General features: G+C 34.8%; 2 protein-coding genes and 1 non-coding gene across 6 annotated transcripts in view; 1 reads left to right on the forward strand and 2 right to left on the reverse strand.

Moving 5' to 3' along the window:
* Nucleotides 1–1,281: 1,281 nt before the first annotated feature.
* On the reverse strand, nucleotides 1,282–1,400 carry LOC125652961 (U5 spliceosomal RNA). Its single transcript, XR_007361779.1, has one exon. It is a non-coding gene; the product is annotated as a U5 spliceosomal RNA (small nuclear RNA).
* A 3,614-nt stretch (nucleotides 1,401–5,014) lies between these two features.
* LOC125650198 (ankyrin repeat and SOCS box protein 8-like) lies at nucleotides 5,015–17,044 on the reverse strand. 2 transcript variants are annotated; one of them, XM_048878258.2, is made up of 8 exons: nucleotides 16,816–17,044; nucleotides 12,351–12,573; nucleotides 8,803–8,906; nucleotides 7,811–7,934; nucleotides 7,356–7,562; nucleotides 6,690–6,808; nucleotides 5,540–5,660; nucleotides 5,015–5,455 (listed from the first exon to the last, which is right to left on the reverse strand). In XM_048878258.2, exons 2-8 carry the CDS (start codon nucleotides 12,568–12,570, stop codon nucleotides 5,145–5,147), a joined length of 1,206 nt encoding a protein of 401 aa, XP_048734215.1. In that variant the 5' UTR covers nucleotides 12,571–12,573; nucleotides 16,816–17,044; the 3' UTR covers nucleotides 5,015–5,144. The 2 variants fall into 2 exon arrangements, with proteins under 2 accessions (XP_048734215.1, XP_048734216.1); XM_048878259.2 differs by lacking the exons at nucleotides 12,351–12,573; nucleotides 16,816–17,044 and adding exons at nucleotides 10,473–10,565; nucleotides 10,780–11,036.
* Nucleotides 17,045–19,277: 2,233 nt separating this feature from the next.
* Nucleotides 19,278–23,047, forward strand: part of LOC125650197 (caspase-3-like) — a 24,361-nt gene continuing 20,591 nt past the window's right edge. The window contains exons 1-2 of one of the 3 annotated variants that reach the window (XM_048878255.2): nucleotides 19,278–19,352; nucleotides 19,753–19,791. The gene's annotated coding sequence lies outside the window, so the exon portion shown is untranslated. Of the gene's footprint in view, nucleotides 19,353–19,525; nucleotides 19,792–23,047 lie in introns of those variants that run through there. The other 2 variants (XM_048878257.2, XM_056167003.1) reach the window with 2 other exon arrangements.

Raw genomic sequence — 23,047 nt, forward strand, 5'->3', positions numbered from 1 at the left:
GTTCAAAATTATTCGAAGTACATTCACCTGTAAAAATTGATTCAACATCGCAATTTGTGACTGGAATACCTATAAACTCAAACTGTTTAACGGTTATTTACCTTGTTTGGCCTTCAAGGTTTTCTTCCAAAGCTTTGCAAAGTTCACAACAGTTTTTCGTAAAAGGTACAATGCCTTTGTCAACAACTTTCATTCAGAAAAACATACAAGTCTCATTAGCAACCTTGACTATTAAAACACAGGTATTGCATGCTGTATTCGTCGTGTTGAGAGTCCTATTCACAAACTAAACAGTGTCCAGGTTGGAAGCTTATTTCAAACTCGGCACATGGTAATAAACAGAGATTTGACATGAAACATTTATAAAAACTAGAAGCGTGTTTCAATTAAGAAGAAATATCTAGATGGAAAACGTAATATGAAAAAAAGAGTGTTCGTGAGGGAGTCGAACCCAGTCGTTTTAAAAATAGTAGACCATACATTACTAAGGGAAATTAACGTACAGGTGAAGTTGAAAATAATACCAGTGAAGTCGTTTCCATTTTTTTTTTAATTTACAAAAATATGCCCTCGTGAAACAAAATTTCAAAGGGACAGTTTTTTAGAGGAAAACTCGAAGAACATGTTCATGCTAAATTTATTTTGTTTCACGGGGGCAGTTTTTCTGAAATTCGGGGATACCCCTCCATTTTAACGCTAAAAATCATATAAATCGCCTATTGTTTGATTTAAACTCGAAATATTTTGGCTTATTTGGTCAATACATGTCTTTTAAACTTATTTTCAAAAATTATTGAATCAAGACATGTATACGCTCCAATTGGTTTTATCATGTATTTGAATAACTTAAATTTTTCGATCTTTCATGCAACACCTTACGGGAAATTAACATAGATGTGCAATACCTTTCAGAGCTAAATGCGGTAGTAAATATTGAAGACGAAAAGATGAACATTTTCCCATACGCTGACGATATTGTTATTCTCAGCAAAATTGAAACTGATATGCAAAATTTCCTTTATATTCTTCCAAATTGGTATAAATGGTGGAGATTAAATATGAACGGCTAAGTCGAACATAATGCATTTCAGGAAACACAACATTCCTCAAAGAAAATTTTAATTCAGTAATCAGTCGCTATTTCGGTGTTATTCACGAGAAGATGAACTCTAATATTCCGGTGGAAACTCTCGCTAAATCTGCTAGCAGAGCTTGAGGTTCTTTGAACTGGCTACCTACATTCTAAGCTATATCGAACATTTTCTGCTATCATAATTGTATTACCCTACTTATCGTAGGGCATGAAAAATAAGTCTATAGACTCGTTCATGTTCCTCTCCACGGAAATCTTTAGTAAAAGGCGAAAGATTTAATCGTGGATTGAAGAGAAACCAGAGTATTATTATTACGTTTCAAAGAGAGCTTACATGATCACTCTTTCTTACTAAGCATAGGTTTTAAGGTAAATCCTGTAATCATTATCAAGTCTTTCAATAAGTTATAAATCAATCGTATTTTTCTTTTAAATTGAGATTAAGTGTAATATAATGGAAATAATGGTTTAAATCATTTATAATCAAACGTTTATTATACATTAATCCATATCACAAAATATTGTTTAAAAAATTACAAAGGGAGACGACTTAAAATTCCTAGAGTGTAGAATCTTATAGATTTGTTTTTGTTATATATGTACATGTGCATATGATTGGGATCACAGCGTTTCGAGTTATCGGAATGGTTTCTTTGATTTAAAAATACTTTGGATTTATATTTAGTATGTGGATGTTGTTAGTAGTCCCGTACACAGGATTTAAAGGGCCGCTTTAAAGGGACTGATTCACGTTTTTCGAAAAATTTTATTTTTTATTTTTGAAGTTAAAAATGCAGAATATAACTCATTTAATGTTGACAACTAAAATTTGGACTTCTGAATGCAAGGATAAGAGCAATATTTTGGCTTTAAGTATGTGTTATGTAAACAAAGACTCGAGTCTTTTTATGTAAACAAACAAACCAGTTAAATGTTAATGTTGCAATTTAATACATCTTAATTTTGTACATTCACAAATTTTGACTTTTAAATGACAAATGGTACCTAAAGTATACTTGAAATGTGATACATATAATGAACTTGGATCAATATCCATTTACTTTGAAAACTTCGTAAACAATAACACACCTTAATCTTTGTTTCAAACAAATAATATACTCGGTATAATGAACCTCTGTCATGATATATAACTTTAATGTTTAGGTAAAACCTTCTGAACATATTAGACTGTAGATTTCGATAATTTAAAGTGAAAAACTAAATTTGGGGGGAAATCGTGAATCAGTCCCTTCAAATAAAGTATCTCGTGCGTGTCTGTTTGTCAATACACTATATCATACTGCTAAACAACACTACCACTACAGGAAATTGATTTCTATATCGTATATGTCATTCTTTTGTTTTTTAAATCAGAATTGTTTCCATTGTGTGGTTTTCATTCCTTGTTGAATAAAGATATTAAAACGTTGTTGTGTGCCTCAGGCCCTAGTTAAGGTAAGACGAGACAAAAGTTTATTCTCGTAAATGATTGTCAACATAGAAAAGCAATACAATTTAACCCGGGGAGTTGATGACTCGATCTACAGAAATAAGCAACTCCTACGGCGGCATGTTTTCTGCAATATATTCCTATCATGAACTGGAATCGAAAACAACCCATTTTATATGTATATTAACTTATGTAAACAGAAACATAACACGAGCCTTGTTTGAACATATAGGCCAACTTGTAACAAAGAATTGTGAGGTCTGCATCTCCCATGTACATCAACAACTGACATTCAAAATTTTGCTGACCATTAGGAGTACCTTAGTTAAGCATTATAAACATTAAAAATGGAAAATAAGATTTGAAAATTTTCAGCTTAAATTGTGCCCATGCCCGTTTAACTAAAAATAGGCAAATCGTAAACATTTCCTAAAATCTTGCCCATTTTAGGCCATATATCGCCTCTTAAAACTTCAATTTCATTTTACATTGAAGTGAAACATCTGATGATATTGTATCTTAAATGTTTTTGTGATCGAGTTTAGAGGATCTTTCATTTTACCACGATCATTGTAGAGATCAAAGGAATGCCACTCATTATTCTGCGATATACCTTAATACGTAAGAACTCATTATGAGAAAATTGATAAATAAGCAGCGCTCAAACACACGACCTCCTGGTGACGGTGCTCTACCACTGAGCGACCGCGACCGGTTAGGATTAGAACTTGTCTGTGATCAATTGTATCTTGTTTAACATCTCTCTAAAGAATCGTTTACTCATAGGGAGAAATGATCCTTGCCGGTGAATGGCTGCAAAATTTATGCTCTGTGCCTTTGGCCATTGAACAGGGAGGGATCTTTATCGAGATGATTTTCAATATGTGAACAAAGAATGGAAAGTTTTATCAGCTAAACAAATAAACAAATAAAAAGTATAAAAATGTCTTTACTTTTAAACAAATCATGTCTTATGTATCATGTCTAACAATAAACACGTTTAAAAAAAAACAACTTTTCATCAGGAAAATATATAATATGTGCTCCCCTACCTAGAATGCCCATACTTCACATTAATAATAACACGATTGTTTTTTTTTAAATTGATAAATACTCTATTGATATGATTAAAACGTACGTATCGTTTGATCACAGACTGTTGAACAAGTGCATAATTTCAAATTTCTAAGTGGGAACAAAACGTTACAATACTTTCATTCATAAATGACGGAAAATATAACGACCATAAAAGCTTTATCGGAAATATAATTACACACAAGAAATAGTGAACAATGCACAAGGAATGACGACAACAGTGCTAGACATGATTTGAGCCATGTAACCCCCTATCGACTCACCAGTTGCGGGAAACGAATTTTACACTCCTACCTACAAAAACGTTCGGTTATTATCAACAGAAAATGTCACAGAATTATGTAAATTAGGAAAATATTTATACAAATGTTCAAATATAAGAACAAAAATGCATACATAATGCTTAGGTTATCCTCATTTTTTTTTTTTTTTTTTTTTACTATATTATATTTTATATTCATTATGTGTCAAACTATACTTACTATCTCACAGACACCAACTATCTATACATTGAATGAATTGTGTACATTTACCATTATATTAACTTTATGAATAATTTTGTTTATATTTATTTAGTCTATGTAAAAACGTTAAACCTATGAACTCTATGGTTCTTGGTAATAAACAATACAATACACAAGGACCATAGGTCTTGAAAAATTGGTCTAACTACTAACGTTTCGATAACAGCATGACACTTCGCTAATTGATCGAGCGCGCAAATGTTTGGGCGAGGCTTCTCATAGATTTCAATAACACAGGTTTTCTTTTGTTCTCAGCGACCAATCACATTGATAGAATGACATACATGTAGCGTGGTCATCCAAACTCACGTTTATTGAAACCACACAGCCAATCAGTGAGTGAAATTTGCACGCTCGATCATGAGAAGTGACATGCTGTTATTAGAACGATAGTATGATGAAAATTATAGTTGATCGTTAGGAACCTGAAGTTACATGAAAGGCGAAGATAACGAACAGTGATCAATCTCATAACACCCATAAGCAATACAAAATAGAGAGTTGGGCAAATACGGATCCCTGGATATACCAAAGGTGGGGTCAGGTGTCTAGGAGGAGTAAGCATTCCCTGTCGACCGGTCACACCCGCCGTGAGCCCTATAACTTGATCAGGTAAACGGAGTTATCCGACCGTAGTCAAAATCAGTGTGCCAAGAACGGCCTAACAATCGGTATGAAATACGTCAGACAGCATTTGACCCGATGACAAGGTGTATTGGCAAACTAGGTCGTTATAACGACCATAGAATTTGCTAAATTCTCAGAGAATCAAAAGCAAAACAGTGCGGCAAACCAATTTTACGAAGGGGCATAACTATAGCAAACGTGGATCAACCGTAACAAAAGTTGAACTCGATTTATAGCGTTTTACTAGAAAGCTACACAGCAGATTATCAAAGCATAAAGAAATATGACAAACTGACAGATGATACTGATAGGACCTACAGCAACACTCCTCCCCGCGTGTCACTAATTCACTGGTCTATATGAATTCAACACCCGAGAACGTCAGGTATTTCAACAGAGTCTTCGGAAGATTCGGGATATGCTGGATGTCCTTTAACTTGTCAGGTTCGACGGAATTTCTTATCATAAATCTACACAGTCTTAGCAAGCTCCATGGCTGACGAAACTCGTGTTCTAGGAAAAAATTCACTTGGGGATACTTCTTGCACATTTCCCGCGTCTTGTCGCATTCCATGAAGTCCGAGTTCCTGAGACAGTCCATTTGCAAAAGAAATACCACAGTGCCGATCTTATTGTATTGCACTGCGAGATCTAATGGCGATTTCCCTGAAAATGATGCATAATAAAACATGATTAAATTTCTTCAAAATTTCCCCTAAAATTCATTGTCGCAAGCAGAAGTTGAACTACCTGAGCCATCCTTGTGGTTGACGTCTGCTCCTCGGGAAATCAGCAGACGACTTGTGTTTTTCTGGGTAGACCTCGTGTGTTCACATGACATATGGAAGGCCGTTTTACCTCTGTTATCCTCCTGTGAATAAAAAGAAAGCTGTAGTTATCACCATTAGCGTTTTTACAGTCTTTACATGTGATTTATTTGTACGTGCCGTCGCAAGCCACGACTGAAATGTACGCTCCTCTCCCGTACATTTCAGTCGTGGCTTGCGACGATGATTTGTCTGCAAGTCAATCATTTATTCATTTCAGATTGATTTTTGTTTTAGATTGAGTTTTTTAACTCATGCAGATACGTTACTACCTTTACGTGGACTGCCACACATTTTGACTTACACACTGCGCTCAAGGCCATCGCAGTGGAGGTTCTTCATCACATAACAAGGGACCTCCTTTCAAATTCTAAGGCCATATCTGAAAAAATGCTCCAACATTGCTTGACAATGCCTCACATAATGAATGGTAATGCTATGCATCACTGCAGGAACAGGACAGATGGGCTCGAAATTCTAAGTTCAAAAGGGGCATAACTCCCAGATAAATTAATGAATCAGAATTTTCTGGGAATATGTACATCTACACAGCATTTCCTTATGAACTACAAAGTTTCACAAAATTCTTTTGCGTGGTCTCAGAGGAGTTGCGCTGACAAGAACAGGACAGACGAGCTGGAAATTCTAAGTTCAAAAGGGGCATAACTCCCAGAAAAATTATTGAATCAGAATTTCATGGGAATATGAACGTCTACACAGTGTGTCCTTATCAACTACAAAGTTTCACGAAATTCTGTTGAGCAGTCTCAGAGGAGTTGCGCTGACAAGAAAGGGACTGACGGACGGGTCAAAAACATTATACCCTCTGCATCTTCGTTGCGTGGGGTATAAAAAGCCAAAAAAAAAATTAAAAAAAAAAAAATCAACTTAGTCCCTTTGAATTTTAAAATGAGCCATTTACATGTGCTCTTAAAAGCTCTATCTGTATAAAGTGAGAATTGTTGGATATTTCAAATCAATATGGGCCAAGCTATTCTGATCAAACCAATCATGTGACTGTAAATCAGATTGCATATATGGTTGTAAGAAGTGGTATATATTTAATGACATACATGGTTGATGTTGGCGCCAGAATCCAGTAACAGGTTGATGACATCCAGCTGCCCTAGGGACGTAGCAATTATCAGAGGTGTACATTTACACGGGTTTTCTGTGTTTGGGTCACTCCCGGCTACAAGGAATTACAAGAAATGTTATAAAATACACTATGCTGATATGATAGTAATACGAAATAGTTTATAACTTTGGGGAAAATGAAACACAGAAATAATTCGGGGAGGATGGTATATACTTTCCCTTATTTTTTTTAAATTGTGTCTTGTGAAGACTGAAAATGTCTGGTCTCTGGTCTACAAAATGTCCAGTTGAATGGAGAATAAATGCTGCTGATTATATTATTTTGACACGGTTACCTCTTGCACAACACCATAAATTCAGCATATTCCCAACTTTTGAAAATAATTTTGCTTATCCCGTCTCTGATTTCAATAAATCACTTTACTACAATCGTATACACAGACCCGTAGAAAAAAAAGGGGGGGGGGGTATCACAGAAAGTGGAAGGGCAAATATGCCATTCATAATTTTTTTATTTTCCGTGCAAATCTTTAAAATTTCGAAAAGTAGCGGGCTACTCCATTTAAGAAATTCGAGTCGTTATTTCGGTTTCTTACTCTCACCAAAAGAGAAATCGTAAACTAATCACAAAAATGGCTTGCCCTGTAGCAGTGCTCTAACTATTTCCGCCTTCTCCCTTTTCCCTCCTGACAACAAGCTTATCTCTAGCGCTGTTCCTTTTTTTACGTCAGTCAGAGTGACGTCAGCGCCCGCGGTCAGTAACGCTCGCACGATCTCCACATTTTTCTCTTGCACGGCGAGCATTAGGGCGGTCTTTCCGCTTGACGTCTGGCAATTAACATCTGAACCTGATGGTAAGTGTATGTGTTTAGTAAACATAACGTATAAAGCAAAGAAGAATCTTATAACACAAAAAATAATCTTTTTGATACACATTCGCGATATTGTGATTACAGAGACAAAATTAATCTCGATTCTTTCTAGATTTCTACAATGAAGTTTAAAATCAGTAAAAATAACTGCAATACGCGGGTTGTATTATGAGGGTGATATATAGAGACGTGTTGATATTGACTGTACATATTTTTTACCACACCATTTTCTATACATATATTGACAACGTCTGGGCGATTGGCTGAGGTAGCATAATGAAGTGGTGTTCGATTGGTCGAGTCTTTCATGTTGACGTCAGCTTGTTGTTTCAGAAGTAACTTGATGACCTGAATACGACGAAACGATCAACACAATCAGAATGCTGATTTTAAGGATCATTAGGCCAAAAGACAGGTGATATATATAAATAATTCATTTATATTAAATCGTTAAAATTAAAAACGAAACTACGTTTAGACTTACATGTACTGTGAATGTCATATTTGCAAATAATATTTGTCAGTAGTAAACATATATGCTGCTTCAATGTATTTTATTAATTCTCGATAAAAATACTGACCTCAGAATTTTACATAAAAATGTGGTTGATTAGGTTTTGTGTATTATATACAATGAAAGCCTGAGAAAATTATCGCATGTAATCAGCTTCGTCACAGATTATACAGTACTTGGCTATATTAAGTAAGTTCCCAAAGAAAATTTTCTCTATATATTTCATGTAAATCTATCTTTTTTCAAAATCTTCTCTTGAAGCCAATTTTCCCTTTATGTGGATGAAATAAAAACCATTTTGTTTAGAAATATCAAAATTAACTGTTACATTTTTAAACAATGTTACGATGAAATATTGCAGAGAGATATACTTATATAAAGAGTAAGTACTCTCAAATTAAACTTCGTGTTAAAATTGTCATATCTTTACAACAGATTATTATATAATTATTCTGAAATCATTAGATGATACTGTGAATACTTCTAAGATCAGTGCTTTTTATTTCATCAAAATTGCAAGAGATACGTTCAGAAAAATTGTTTGAAAATATATGGTTTTTATGAAATATATAGTGGAAAATTTCTTTGGGAATTTACTTATGGCCAAGTACTGCACGTTCATTTATTCCTTGGGCGATTTCTATACTGGAAGAAAGGAAGCGGACAATGGTACATTTAAAATTATATCCACATTGCACAAACCTCGATATTTGAATGTAAACAAGCGATATGTAATGGGACATATCCATTTAACTGCATCGTTACACTTTTCTGCAGCTTACTTTTTCTGAGCAAACATGATGATGCTGTAAAATACATAAAAAGTAGGGTTTAATTTATAATTATGATAAAATTTATATAGCGCCTTATATAAAACAAATTACTCCAAGGCGCTTTACAAGGGTAAGAAGAGGAATGCAATGATAAAACACAATTAAATGAAATTAAATTGTATGACATAAGATCTTATATCTGTAAAATTATCAAATTAAAACATTATAATTAAGACCGATAGCTAAAAATTTGTTTTCGTTTTTTCCCAAATGTTGAAACGCAAATTCCTGAATTTTGCTCCAGCTGCATATGCGAGCACATATATGAGCTTCGATGATATACAGTATATTCGAGTACTCTAAAAGATTATATCGGAGATTCATCCCACTATATATATATACAGTATAATCTGTCTAAACCGGCTATGTGTGGTTCCAAAGAAATTGGCTGGTTTGCACAGAGTCCGGGTTGCAGAATGTTGACAAGAATGAGAGTTGCTTCCCTTGTATTCACTATCTATGCATCATACATGCCAACTTTTAAAAATCCCCATGGGGGATTTTGCGCGTGACGACCTTTTTTCAACGCTCAAAATTCGCGACATTTTACCATGAAAATAAATATTTTTCTTTTCAAATAAAATATCAATCTAATCATTGTACATGTATCATATATTAACACAACATCAAGTGTGTTTGACCATTAACTTCAACAAAACTATATATATTAAAAAAACAATTTGAAAGATATACATAAGTATTTTATTAAAATCATCTATTCAGCAAAAAATCCTCTCCAACAACAAGTCACATGCATATTATCAAATAATACTAAAGTTGCATCCTTTTACACCATATACACATTGGCTGGTCTATATATCAAAATTTAAATTAAACAAGAGGTACTGTGAGCAATGCTCACTAAGAATACCCCCCCCCCCCCCCGCTTACCCCAATCTCCCAAAGGGTGTTGGTAATAGGTATAAACTACCTCTTTTTTGAGTGTAAAAAACAAATGGCATGACAAACCGAACCATATTGCTACTTCGATGTCCAGTGCGCGTGACCTTTGACCTTTTGACCCCAAAATCGATAGGGAACATCTTCATCCCATGGGTAGTCCATATGTATGATATGGTGATTGCAGGTGGAAAGGATAATGCTTTAGAGCCCGGAAACCATATTGCTACTTCGATGTCCAGTGCACTTGACCTTTGGACCCCAAAATCGATAGGGAACATCTTCATCCCATGGGTAGTCCATATGTATGATATGGTGACTGTAGGTGGAAAGGATAACGCTTTAGAGCCCGGAAACCATATTGCTACTTCGATGTCCAGTGCGCTTGACCTTTGACCTTTTGACCCCAAAATCGATAGGGAACATCTTCATCCCATGGGTAGTCCATATGTATGATATGGTGACGGTAGGTGGAAAGGATAATGCTTTAGAGTCCGGAAACCATTGCGTCTACAGACGGACGGACGGACGGACAGACAGACGGACAACCCGATTCCAGTATACCCCCCCCCCCACAACTTGTTGCTGGGGGTATAATTAAGCATATGCATTTAGGTACGACTACAAAGGCCATCTTGCTTGTCTGTAAACGTCTGGTGGAACAATCTGCATTGCAACCAGAAAAGGAGTGATCTGCCCTGCTATGAAGTTTGCGAACAAAACCCATGACATCTGAAATAATTACCAGGAAAAAACACATCAAAATATACGTTTTTACTTGTAAATTAAGGCTACTTAATTGCTAATATAAAATTCAGTACAGACTTACAAGTGCGAATTACGCATCACAAAGTCTATTGAATACTACACTATATAGACAATATAATACATCGTTATAGACGGATAGATTTATTATTATAGTTGGAAAAACATATATTTGACGTACCTTATTGCATATTTTGGATGCTGTCAGCGAGAGGCAAAAATCGGGAATGTCCGATTGTTTGGTGGTGACACTATCATCGTTGTCATTCCCGTTTGAGTAAAGGATATGTCAGTTTGAAATCCATCTTCCCGATTAATCACTATCAAAACATGCTTCACACTGTCCGATAAGCACCCCGACACAGGCAGACCAGGTAAATTACATCACCCCAATACCATGCGACACGGGTAAACAACAATGGCTGACTATTGTCCCGATTTCTGATTGGCCACTTCAGAAATGACGCGTGATTTCAAATTCCGGTTGGAAATGGGGGTTTGTTGTCGTAAAGTGGGAGATATTTTTAGAAAATCGGGATTTCGGGGTATTTTTGCAATCCCGATCGGGATATCGGGATTTGCCTTTTCAACTGCTTCAAATCGGGAGAATCCCGCACAAATCGGGAAAGTTGGCATGTATGATGCATACGTGTGTAATGATTGCTAACGTTTTAATATATTACAATTACAAAAGAATTCAAAATGTAAAAATATAAATGTCAGTGTTTTATTGTCGTGCTCATTTGAAAAAATGTCAATTTTTATTAAACAGTTTAAAATCTGGGAATTATTCGCGCAATTTTCTGTTGGTATATTGTCGATTTCGTCTACATCATCGCCGTTATCAAGTGCTACATTATGTATGTTCGTCAAGTTTGTGTTGTGTTCGTTTAAAATTTGTCTTTCCAAGCTTTCATTGTAAATGTATCGCTTTCAACTGTCTCAAATTGTGAAACGGAAACTAATGTAATGCCGAGTGATCGACCGGACATGGCGAGTTGTGCTAACTAACTGCATATCATCACTGTCTGACTCGCCTTAGAGCTCCGAGAAGTCCACGAGGGGAAACCTTGCTTTTGGAAAACATAACGGGATTGTTGCCGATTTTGTTTTATTCCAGGAATGTATCGAATTCATCGATTAATTGAACTTTGTCTTTTAATGTCAGTTCTCGTCTCTGTCGTTAGGGGGAGGGCGCCATTACCTCGTGCGTGGTGCTGTCATAATTGAAAAGTGCACCCCTAAAAATCAGGTTTTATTTTAAACTGATCGCGACTCATCGCCAGTTGCACTCTTTTACTTACCTGTGGCTTCCCTTGAGACACCCTTTGTGTACACCGCGTGTGATCGACCGAATACCGACAGGTTGGTCATCGTGGGGTGGCTGGTTTAAATGCGATAATTAGAGCTAATTACGAGCAGTTGGGACCTTGTGTACACCGAATATCACTGACCGCAACAATTAGGGTGGTGTATCATCGAGGGGCGGTTTACACAGGATAATTAAAGTTAATTGATAGCAGTTGGGACTGTGTAAGCCGGCCGATATACAGAATACGCAGTATCCGGAGTACAGGGAATTATTAATAAAGGATTTGTTAAAGAAATGTTAGGGACTATATTTTGTGGCCGGAATTGACAGAGCACCGGAGTACTCAGAGGCCGGTTTGGACAAATTATACTGTATATATATATATATATATATATATATATATACCCACCCCAAGAATAAGATTGAAAGCACGTGCTCACATGTATGTGTAATGTTGACATCAATGCTTTGTCTCAGAAGCTGTTCTATTCTGTGACAGTCGTTGTATCGTACAGCGGTGAAAATGGTGTGCTCGTCCTCTGGTATTGTAACACACGTCGTATTCCATCTGACAGGGAAGCTAACAGCCCCAAGGTCCTGGTCAGCGGGATCGGAGTCAGTAGAAGGGAGGTTACCCCGGAGAAAGTCCGCGAGAGACATTTCCTGTGAATTCATATATTATATAATTATATGTACTATATCATGCCAGGATGAAAGGTGAAGATAACGAACAGTGATCAATCTCTTAACTCCTATAAAGGTGAAGATAACGAACAGTGATCAATCTCTTAACTCCTATAAAGGTGAAGATAACGAACAGTGATCAATCTCTTAACTCCTATAAAGGTGAAGATAACGAACAGTGATCAATCTCTTAACTCCTATAAAGGTGAAGATAACGAACAGTGATCAATCTCTTAACTCCTATAAAGGTGAAGATAACGAACAGTGATCAATCTCTTAACTCCTATAAAGGTGAAGATAACGAACAGTGATCAATCTCTTAACTCCTATAAAGGTGAAGATAACGAACAGTGATCAATCTCTTAACTCCTATAAAGGTGAAGATAACGAACAGTGATCAATCTCTTAACTCCTATAAAGGTGAAGATAACGAACAATGATCAATCTCTTAACTCCTATAAAGGTGAAGATAACGAACAGTGATCAATCTCTTAACTCCTATAAAGGTGAAGATAACGAACAGTGATCAATCTCTTAACTCCCACAAGGAATTAAGAAATAATGATGGCGTTTTCGTGTAAGTTGTAGGATGACCTCCTTGGTCTCGATGATGTTGTTTGGAAATATAAAAGCCGAGGCGTTAACCGAGACCTTTATGTTTCAAACATTTCGAGACCGAGGATGTTATCCTGCAACATACACGAAAACAAGAACTTTATTTCTACTTCGACTCAGATACCTACGAATTAGGTCACTGTGACGTCATGGCAGATTCCAAAATGGCCTACATTTTTTTTTTGCTGACGAAAAGGGTGAGATGGAAGGGGTATTCGAAATCTAATTTGAATTTTTTTTTTCAAGTATCTCTTTTGATGTTAACGGATAATGTATCCCCCCAATATGGTAACTAGGAGGAGTAAGCATCCTCTGTCGACCGATCACAGCCACCGTGAACTCTATGTCTTCACCAGGTAAACGGAGTAATCTGTAGTCAAAATCAGTGTGCCATGAACGGCCTAACAATCGGTATGAAACACGTCAGACAGCATTTGATCCAATGATAGGTTGTATTGCCAAACTTATTATGTGTCGGAGAACAACCAGTTGGTCATTAATTATTTATCAACCGCCATCTATTCATAAGAAACCAAAGACACTATATAACGAAATGTGGGCAAGATCTACATGATGGAGCAATGTTGTTAACGGGCGTAAACAATGCCGATGGTCATGTACGTTACAGGTAAGTTATCAGAGCGGGTGTTAACAAGTATCTGTGAATTGTTTTGACAAATCGGGATGGAAGTCGTTATGTAAAATGGTTTCCACCAGGAAGAGATCCTTATCAGGGCCAACAGACATGCCAATAAAAAAATATGATACGTATCTACCAACGGGAAAACGACTTTTCATGGGTAAAAAAAGTTATCGAGAACAGCATGAAGCTCCTATTGTCCGTTGTGTAACTCGCATTTGTCGAGCCGAGGCTAGGTTTTTAATACCGAATACACAAATATATGTACACACAAACGATCCTGCCTACCATGCTATTGGATCTGGAGCTAAAATGATGTGAGGAAACATGCCAAAACGCAAAATCAACCCAACAGCGATGCCAATTCTGAAAGACCTTTTAGAATTGTAAAGGAAATACACACTGAATTCAGATCTGAAATAACCAATGAAAACCTTAAATGTCCTCTCATTAAATATAAATTTGTTGTTGTTTAATAGTCAAAAGCAAATACAGCTTACAGACATAGTATACAATGTAATAAATCTAAAATCATACAAAGGTCAAGAAAGAATAGAAATTGTGCTTATATATTGGTATTTCTAATTTCAAAGGAATTCTTAATACATTTACCCAAGTTACATAATTCATTTACATTCTGTGTCCATAAAAGTTGAATTAATTTAAAGACAGAGGGTCTGATATAATAATACTTTTTCAAAAATTTGATTCTTAAATGACTGTAATAGGTACACTTCAAGAAAAAAAATGAAACTCATCTTCTACATCTAAGGTACATAAAGGACATAATCGTCTTTCTAAAGGAACATTTTTGTATCCACCGGTTTCAATAACTAACCAGTGAGACGATAATCTTAACTTGCATATGAACTTTTTATACTGCATAGGAATTCTTTTAGTTAAGTAGGATTGCAAAGTAAAATGGTCAATCAAATGTTTATAAATTCTACATTTTGAGGAAGAGTTGATTTCAGAAAGTATTTAACCTATCTATGTCCTTCCACCAGTCTTGAAAAATTCAAAATGTGCCACTATCAGTTACAATGTTTCTCTTCAATAAAATTATACACAATACACACATTTCTGTTGTAAATATTTTTGAAATATGAACACTTATAATACGTATAATACTAGTAAATATGTCATGAATGCCGTTACGCATTATGACGAGCTTTTTTGTTGTTGAAAATATCCTTTTTTTACATGTCGGAAATTGGCAACTATCTCTCTCACACACACGCACGATTATTTTAAAACACAGTATGAAATACAGCGCTCCATGCCAGTATCCTTTTCATGAAGCGCGTTAATTAATGAAGCATGCTGGCGTAAAAGAACCTCGCAGTTCATGCCCTCGTGTATTTTCAAAATTCTTTAAAGTGTAGTAAATGCGATACTGTTAATGTGTTGTAGAAAATGAAGTTTACACATAGAAGGGTTTATTTCTTAGTACTGGTACTTAAGAAAGTTTCATGAAATTTCAAAATTTATCGATCTCCTATGAAGGAAACAAAGAACAATTGCATATCATTTTCTATTAGGCCAAGTAAAATTAATTAGTAGATTATCATTCAAACTTCACAAAAAAATGGGGCGGGTGGGAGGATTTATTTTTTATATTTCGCCATGGTATTCTTGACCTCGAAAATGCCTTCTCTCATTGAGAAAAGGCTTTATAAATCATAATTACATGTGTATTTGGGTTTCTAAAAGGCAAAGTGAAACAAAGTACGTTTACGATACCGGACCCGACATAAAAATATCCGGAAATCGTAATTTTGAAAAATAAAAAAAATCGGGGCGGGGCGATTTTCGAGGGGCGGGCGGGAATGATAATCTACTAATTAATTTTACTTGGCCTTATCTTCTGTACGAGAATATAACACAGAAACATACAAACTTGAAATCAGCTCATCTGGCACTGATTTCACGTATAACATGATTAATCCGGAACATTTTGCAAACCCTATTTATAAGAAAAAGATATACATGTAGTATTTGGGATCTGTTATCATAAGTATCTATGTATATCAAACTAAAACTTATAATATTTCAAATATTTGGGTAGTGCAATTTGATTCACAAACAGTAATTTTTGGCCTATTGACTGAACACGAAAATATTAGTAATCTTATTACTATGTTGGTCAAGAGATGTATATTTTCACGTTTAATGATATTTTAGCATATTTACAATTATACTATTCACACAAAAAAATCTTTTCGACATAAGTCTTTATGAAAAGATGGTCAAAATGGAAAAATCTTTTTGAATAAATAAATTTTTAAAATAAATAATAGCCTGTTATTTCATGAAGCAAGGATGAAAGTTGTATCATAAGCTATAAAAGTATACAAAATTTCAAATATGTTACAATGTCATTGGTCAGTGCGTCAGATTGAAGTGTGTTTGTGAGATCAAATCAATAAAGAAGTGAATAATTTTCTACAATATAACTATCAAAAAATATTTTAGATACTCTCATGCGAAAACTGAATTAGTATTTTTCTTACACAATAGGCTGGACAAATAGCGCGACTGTGTCGTTCTCCTGTCTACTCTGCATGCGTTCGTGCACTTCAGGTGCCCCTTTAATTTATTGCATATATAAAATATATTATAGTCACTGCGGCGTAACATTGAAGTTTTGTATTTTTTGTTCCCGAATAATAAATCGAAGTTTTGCATTATTTGTGTCCGAATAATAAATTATATAAATAAAATCCACCACCAAAATCCGCTTTTTTTCGTCGATTTAAATAAAGGTGTATCATATGTGTTTAAAAAAGTACAGGTGTTTACGACCTCTACAATAAGACCCCGTACCCTAACATTTTATTTTATGTTTACAGTAATGATCTCATCAATAGCGTCTCTCTCTCTCTCTCTCTCTCTCTCTCTCTCTCTGTAAGATAACCATGTTAGCCCCTCTATAAAAACATTTACTGTTAAATTTCAATACGTACCTGAACAGTTACTGCACAGCACGTTTACGTACAGGTATGGCAGAATCACTATGAGATCATATATGTCAATATCCGGTACTACAGGTAGGCCATTCTAGGGGAACCATTACGTACTGGTATGACAGAATTACTATTAGTATTAGATCATAGATGTTGATATCGGCAGGTGGTTCTGGAGAAACACTGGTAATTGTAAACATCCGGCTAAAACGAAGGGCAAGCAACTCGATGTCCGACAAGACAAGGTGCGGATCTATTGTATTGTATTGTTTCAGTATTATCAAAAATAGGTTACAAAGAACATAAATTACTATGGAACGCCATAACTGCTTTATGTGGATGTGTTTCATGATGATATTGTGCTTTTTCGTTATGTGCTGTGGTTCTTTCAGGATAATGTGGTGCTTTTTTATTATATGCTGTGGTTCTTTCATGATAAGGTGATACTTTTTTATTATATGCTGTGGTTCTTTTATGAAAAGCACCACCTTATCAGGAAAGAACCACAGCATATAATACAAAAGCACCACCTTATCATGAAAGAACTATAGCATATAATACAAAAGCACCACCTTATCGTGAAAGAACTATAGCATATAATACAAAAGCACCACCTTATCGTGAAAGAACCACAGCACTATGATAAAAAAGCACCACCTTATCATGAAAGAACCACAGCATAAAATAAGACACCACCTTATCATGAAAGAACTACAACACATAATAAAAAAGCACCACCTTATCATGAAAGAACTACCGCACATAATAAAAGAGCACCACCTTATCATGAAAGAACTATAGCATATAATACAAAAGCACCACCTTATCGTGAAAGAACTACAACATATAACGAAAAAAAAAACAAACACCACCTTATCATGAAACACACCCACATAAGGCAGTGATGACGTTCCATACTTTACAATGATAACATTTATAAATGAGGAAGTATAATAACAATTTGTAAACACGAAATAGAGCAACATAAAGAATATGTTTCATGAAATGTTAAGGAAAAATCTTTTTATGTTGTGGCCTCTGATTTCTTTTTAGTAGCTTTATATAATCCCCCCCCCCCCCCAAATTACACAAAACACTTGTATTTATATTTGAGTACAGTTGTAATAATTTATACATTGACGGGTTTTCATAATAATACTTATCAATATATAATTTCCTTATTTTTTCATATAAAGGACAAATAATTATAAATGACATTCGTCTTTAATATCTCTATTTGTACACAATTTACACGTTCTTTTACACTCAGGTATATCAAAATAATAATTCAAAATAATACATGTATTTATTGGAACAATCACAATTACAATAATTGGCAAAGGCCCATTGAACACCATTACATAATGTTTACATAATTTTTATGTAGTCGAAAGTAATTGACTTCTGTATTCAATACAGTCTTTAATAAATTCCACAGTAATTTTGTAAACTTTATGTATATCGCTGTTATAATATATTTGTAGTATGTATCTTCCATTATCCAGAGTAATATTTTTCTGTTATATTATAAAAGTTTTGTTGGTGTTTCCTAGCTTAGAATAAGTTTTACATTGAAAAAGAAAATGAATTTCATCCTCGATCACACCAGTATTGCAAGCATTACAACATCTTTCATTCATTGATGTGGAATTATATCTACCACTTTCTATTGCAAGTTTGTGTGCACTTAATCTAATTCTACTAAGAGAGGATCTCTCAGATGTATTTCAAGAAACAGACAAAATGAAAATACTGAATTTATGTACAACAATGAAAAAAAAAATTTCTTGGAACAATATTTTCCGGGAGAGGTTATTTATAAGTTTGACCTCTACAGCAGGCTAGGAACTTTGCCATAATTTTACTTCCTACATCCTGGTTGTATTGTGCATTTTCATTTGATCCAATTTCAGATCAACGTCCAATCTAATTGAAAGAAGATGTTAGATCCGCTCGCATACTTGCATGTAAGTGATTATGCGAACGGATCTAACATATAATTTTAATTAGATAGGATGGGGGTACTGGCCTTACTTAGTTAATCATTGCTGTTGACAAGTTATCCCCGATAAGAAATCATTTTAGTAAAAATTGTTACATATAAAGGATATCGTCTAGTTTCACCATACTTTTTTAAATTAAGTGTGTTTTAAAAAACAAATAACCGAGAATTAGCTTTGAAAGCAGGAGTTAGTTCAATATTGACTAAATTACGCTCAGCAAAACGGCAATTATTCCCGCAACGACAACCATCTAAGTTTATATAGTGAAAAATTAGTAAAACATAATATATGTAGGCCTAGTTGATTATATTTGTACAATAAATATTTTTGTGTTTGGTGGTCAGTAAAGTATAACAGGGAATACTCTTATACTTGAAAGGTGAGTGTGGACCCCCTTGAAGGGAAATTTAAATAATTTCCTACACAACACCTTTGCTGTCATTCAAAACCACGTGATGTAAATAAGCATTCAAAAGTCCGAGTCAGAATGAAGAAACCTTTGAATTCCGAACGATCTTCAAAGCGCAGTTGAGGGTAAATTGATGCATCCCAATTGTTCAAAATTGTCAGTATCGATATGAATTTTATCATTTTATCAATACATGTTTTAAAAAACACTTTATTAAAGTGTGGAAAATGAGCTGTAGTGTCTCTTTAATGCACTTCTACTGTATAAAAAATACTAGATAAGATTAGGTTGGGGTGAGACTTCCAGGAAAATATCACATAGGGTGGAGTCCACTCCCCTGGGGGGGGATCTCTGTACCCGCTCATGTAAATGCAACTGTACTATTTCTAATAATAGCACCGTCAGTATTATTAAAAAAAACAAAAACAAAAAAAAACACACAAAAAAACCACACCAAAAACCCTGAATATTCCGGAATGACACGGACCATTACTCCAAATTTTACATACGTACTTTCGTTTTCAGCGGATCAAAAGATTTGGTCAGTCTCGGATCGTAGTACCCGTGAGTATGATTCATTATACTAATCCTCATGATACTGAGAATGCCCATTGCTTAACTTAGTTATTTTCTTTTGACTCAGCAACAGACGAAACATAATTGATTGACCCATCAACTGACTAATACAGTATATATATTTAGATTTCTAGAAACTACAGTAGGCCGTAAATCATAAATGCGTACATTTAATGTTATCGTATCTGGAATACTACAAGAATTTCCTTGTTCAACGTAAAGTGTCTAGTGACATAAGTGTTTTTGATTGAAAATAACTTTATCAGATACAGAGACAGATGCACAGGCATACATTAAAGTGAAACTTTTTATGTCACCAGTCCAGCCGGACTGATGGGGTATAATTTCAACCAGTCCGCAGAAAAAATTACCAGTCCAACAGAGTTTTCTAGAAATAATTAAACATATTTCGTTGATGTTATTAAAATGAAATTTAACTCAATATGCCTCAGACAATATATTGTAACACTGAAATGTGGGATTTCATATTTACGAATCAGATTCATCTGATATCTACAGATCAAAGCATGCCAAATGTGTGTATAGAATTTCATAAGTATACTTTCCAAAATGATGCTTTAGAAAATTAATCAGTCCCATCGGACTGACTAAAACAAATGTCAGTCAGTCCACCAGACTTTTGAACATGAGCTGCAGAACTGTAGCTCTCTGAAAAAATATTTTGACATAACAGAGAGCTACAGAGCCACCCCTTATAAAAACCTTCGATTTACGGCGCACAAAAAGCTGCGCACGGTTGAGGCCTTATATCGTTGTATTGAGTTACTGTCTCATAAATTTGATATCAAAAAATTCTTAACATATTTTCCTACTATACTTGTGTCTAAACATACCTTCAAATATTCATTAAAGCCCCACACGACCTGAAAACTCCCAGCTTCAAATGATTTCGTTTGTTGACGTAGCCATGTTAGGTAGCCGGGTCAGTTCGTACCCTGTTGTTGTTGGTATATAATCATAAAATTCGTTACATGTTATGTATTCGCTCTTCATTTATTATCAATACGAATAATTTATAGAAATTAAAAAAATAAAGTTTTTCTAAAGGTAAAATAAGCTCTTGATTCATGAAAATGCTACTAAAGTCCTTAACACTCGTGTGGCAGGGATGGAGACCGCACTAGACTAATGAAAGCCGCATTGCAGTGAGTTTAGCTATTTGAATAATTATTATTTAAAGGCACTGGGATGATATATTATTTAGAATATTTAGCTAAAATATTTCTGGGTATATTAGTTCACATCTAGACGTTATCATGGTTATTGTGCAAGTATGGAAATTAACCAGGATTTGAATTGACCGGCTACCTAACATGTATGTTCGAAGTCAGACTGGAGCAATTTTGATAAGTCTATATATTCTTTGGCCCAGATTTTTTCTTTTGTTGATTGATCAACATGTATGGCCAGCTCATCTCCCACACTAACTAAAGGTGATATGGTGGGTTGTCTTTATTTCGATAACCAGTGTGAATGGGTTAAAGGTTTCACCTGTAGAGGATGCTCCCCCTTGCTGTACAGGTTGATGCAATTGAGCGGTATCCATTGGAGGGGTAGTAGAAGGTACCATTGTAACATTGTCGTCTGCAGCAGCTTCAGATTCCAAAAGAAAGCACCTGTAGTGTGCATGCTCTGGTGATGGGTAGAACTAGTTACCGAATATCACGCATCCCGCACGAGTTATCGTTTGTTGTACATGTACAAGTAACAGTGAATTGCTGGTCTCCATAACGGGAATTAACTCGTAAGGCGTTAACTCTAATTATTCAATTTCAATTTATTGATTCATCAAGCATTTTGGCAGACAATCATGTTAAACAATATGAGATATATGATGATAATACACTAAGTACAAACAGTTCATATATATAGAATTCAGTATTTGATACAGTAAATATATATCCAATAATAAAAGTCAAGAAACACAAAAATTGAATATCTCAAGAACCACACACGTGTAAGAAAAACTAAATGCATAGTGATGTAGAGCAGGAAGGCCTCTACCAAAATTGTGAATTTCATGATCCCCGGGGTAGGAGTTCTGATCCCAGGGTGGGGCCAAACTTGTTAAATAGTGTTTATGTGTAAAACACTTAAATAACATCTTTTGTGCTATTGATACTAAATTGAAAGTAAATGGATATTTAGAAAGAACAGGTAGTCCTTTACCAAAATTATAAATTTGATGATCCTAGGGGGAGGGATTTTGGTGTTTGGGGCCAAAACGGTCTGTTATTACATGCATGAACAATAGACATTTTTAACTTCTTGATAACTATCATTCCAATTCTTTTCAAATTTAGTATGAAGCATCTTTGAAACAAGGGAGACATAGATTGTAAATTTCAGTATTCTGCACCCCTGAGATCTTAGAGATGGGGCAAAAACTGCCCCAAATTGACCAATATTAAAAAATCTTCTTCTCTAGAACCGCACATGTTTAAGAAAAACTAAATGCATTAAGATGTAAAGCAGGAAGGCCTCTACCAAAATTTTTAATTTCTTGATCCCCTGGGTAGGGGTTGTGACCCCCAGGGTTTGACCAAACTTGTTATATAGTGTTTATGTGTAAGTTTGCTTACTGTATAAAATATAATATATATATACAGTGAAACTCTCTAAACCGGCCAGCTGTCGGACCGGAAAAAACGGCCGGTTTAGAGGGGTGGCTGGTATACCGAGAATTTAGCATTTAGAGACATTTCAGCTCAATTTTTATTAAACATTTCATTGACATACCACAAACCATATAATATGGTGTTCAAGGACTATTATTTCACTATTAGAAATAAAACAAAATCATTTACTAACATGTTTATTTTCAATTTATAGCACTAAAACTAATTAAACATGAATAAACATTTTTACATTGACATGCATAGATAATGGAAAACAGTCAGTTTAAATAAAACTGCATTTGAAATATATATAGAAATTTGTAGACTAGCAGCATTTATGTAGAATTTCGGCTTATGTTTTAATAAACAAAACAAACACATTACCATATGATTGCTGCAATTAATACACAGAGTAGGTACTGCTTACTTTGATATGGGGATCTTTGATCAATTATCGGTGGAGATCAAACTAGTCCACTTGTACCTACCGGTAATTATTACAAGAAAGAGCCTTGCTGCAATCATCTAATTTTAACTAAAACTTTATAACAGAAAGAAAACACAGAGGCATATTATTGGAATTCCTCTTACCTATAAAAACTCTG

Source organism: Ostrea edulis, chromosome 5 (assembly GCF_947568905.1).
Source record: "Ostrea edulis chromosome 5, xbOstEdul1.1, whole genome shotgun sequence".
Taxonomy (NCBI): domain Eukaryota; kingdom Metazoa; phylum Mollusca; class Bivalvia; order Ostreida; family Ostreidae; genus Ostrea; species Ostrea edulis.

Bases quoted from the DNA above. Each gene is read 5' to 3' on its own strand.
- LOC125650198 (XM_048878258.2), bottom strand. From the start codon at position 12,570: ATGTCTCTCGCGGACTTTCTCCGGGGTAACCTCCCTTCTACTGACTCC. The intron at 8,907-12,350 runs GTGAGCACGTGC...TGTATTTTACAG, and splicing joins TGTCAACATTACACATACAT to CATCATCATGTTTGCTCAGA. The intron at 5,661-6,689 runs GTATGTCATTAA...TTTTATTCACAG, and splicing joins CTGGCGCCAACATCAACCAT to GAGGATAACAGAGGTAAAAC.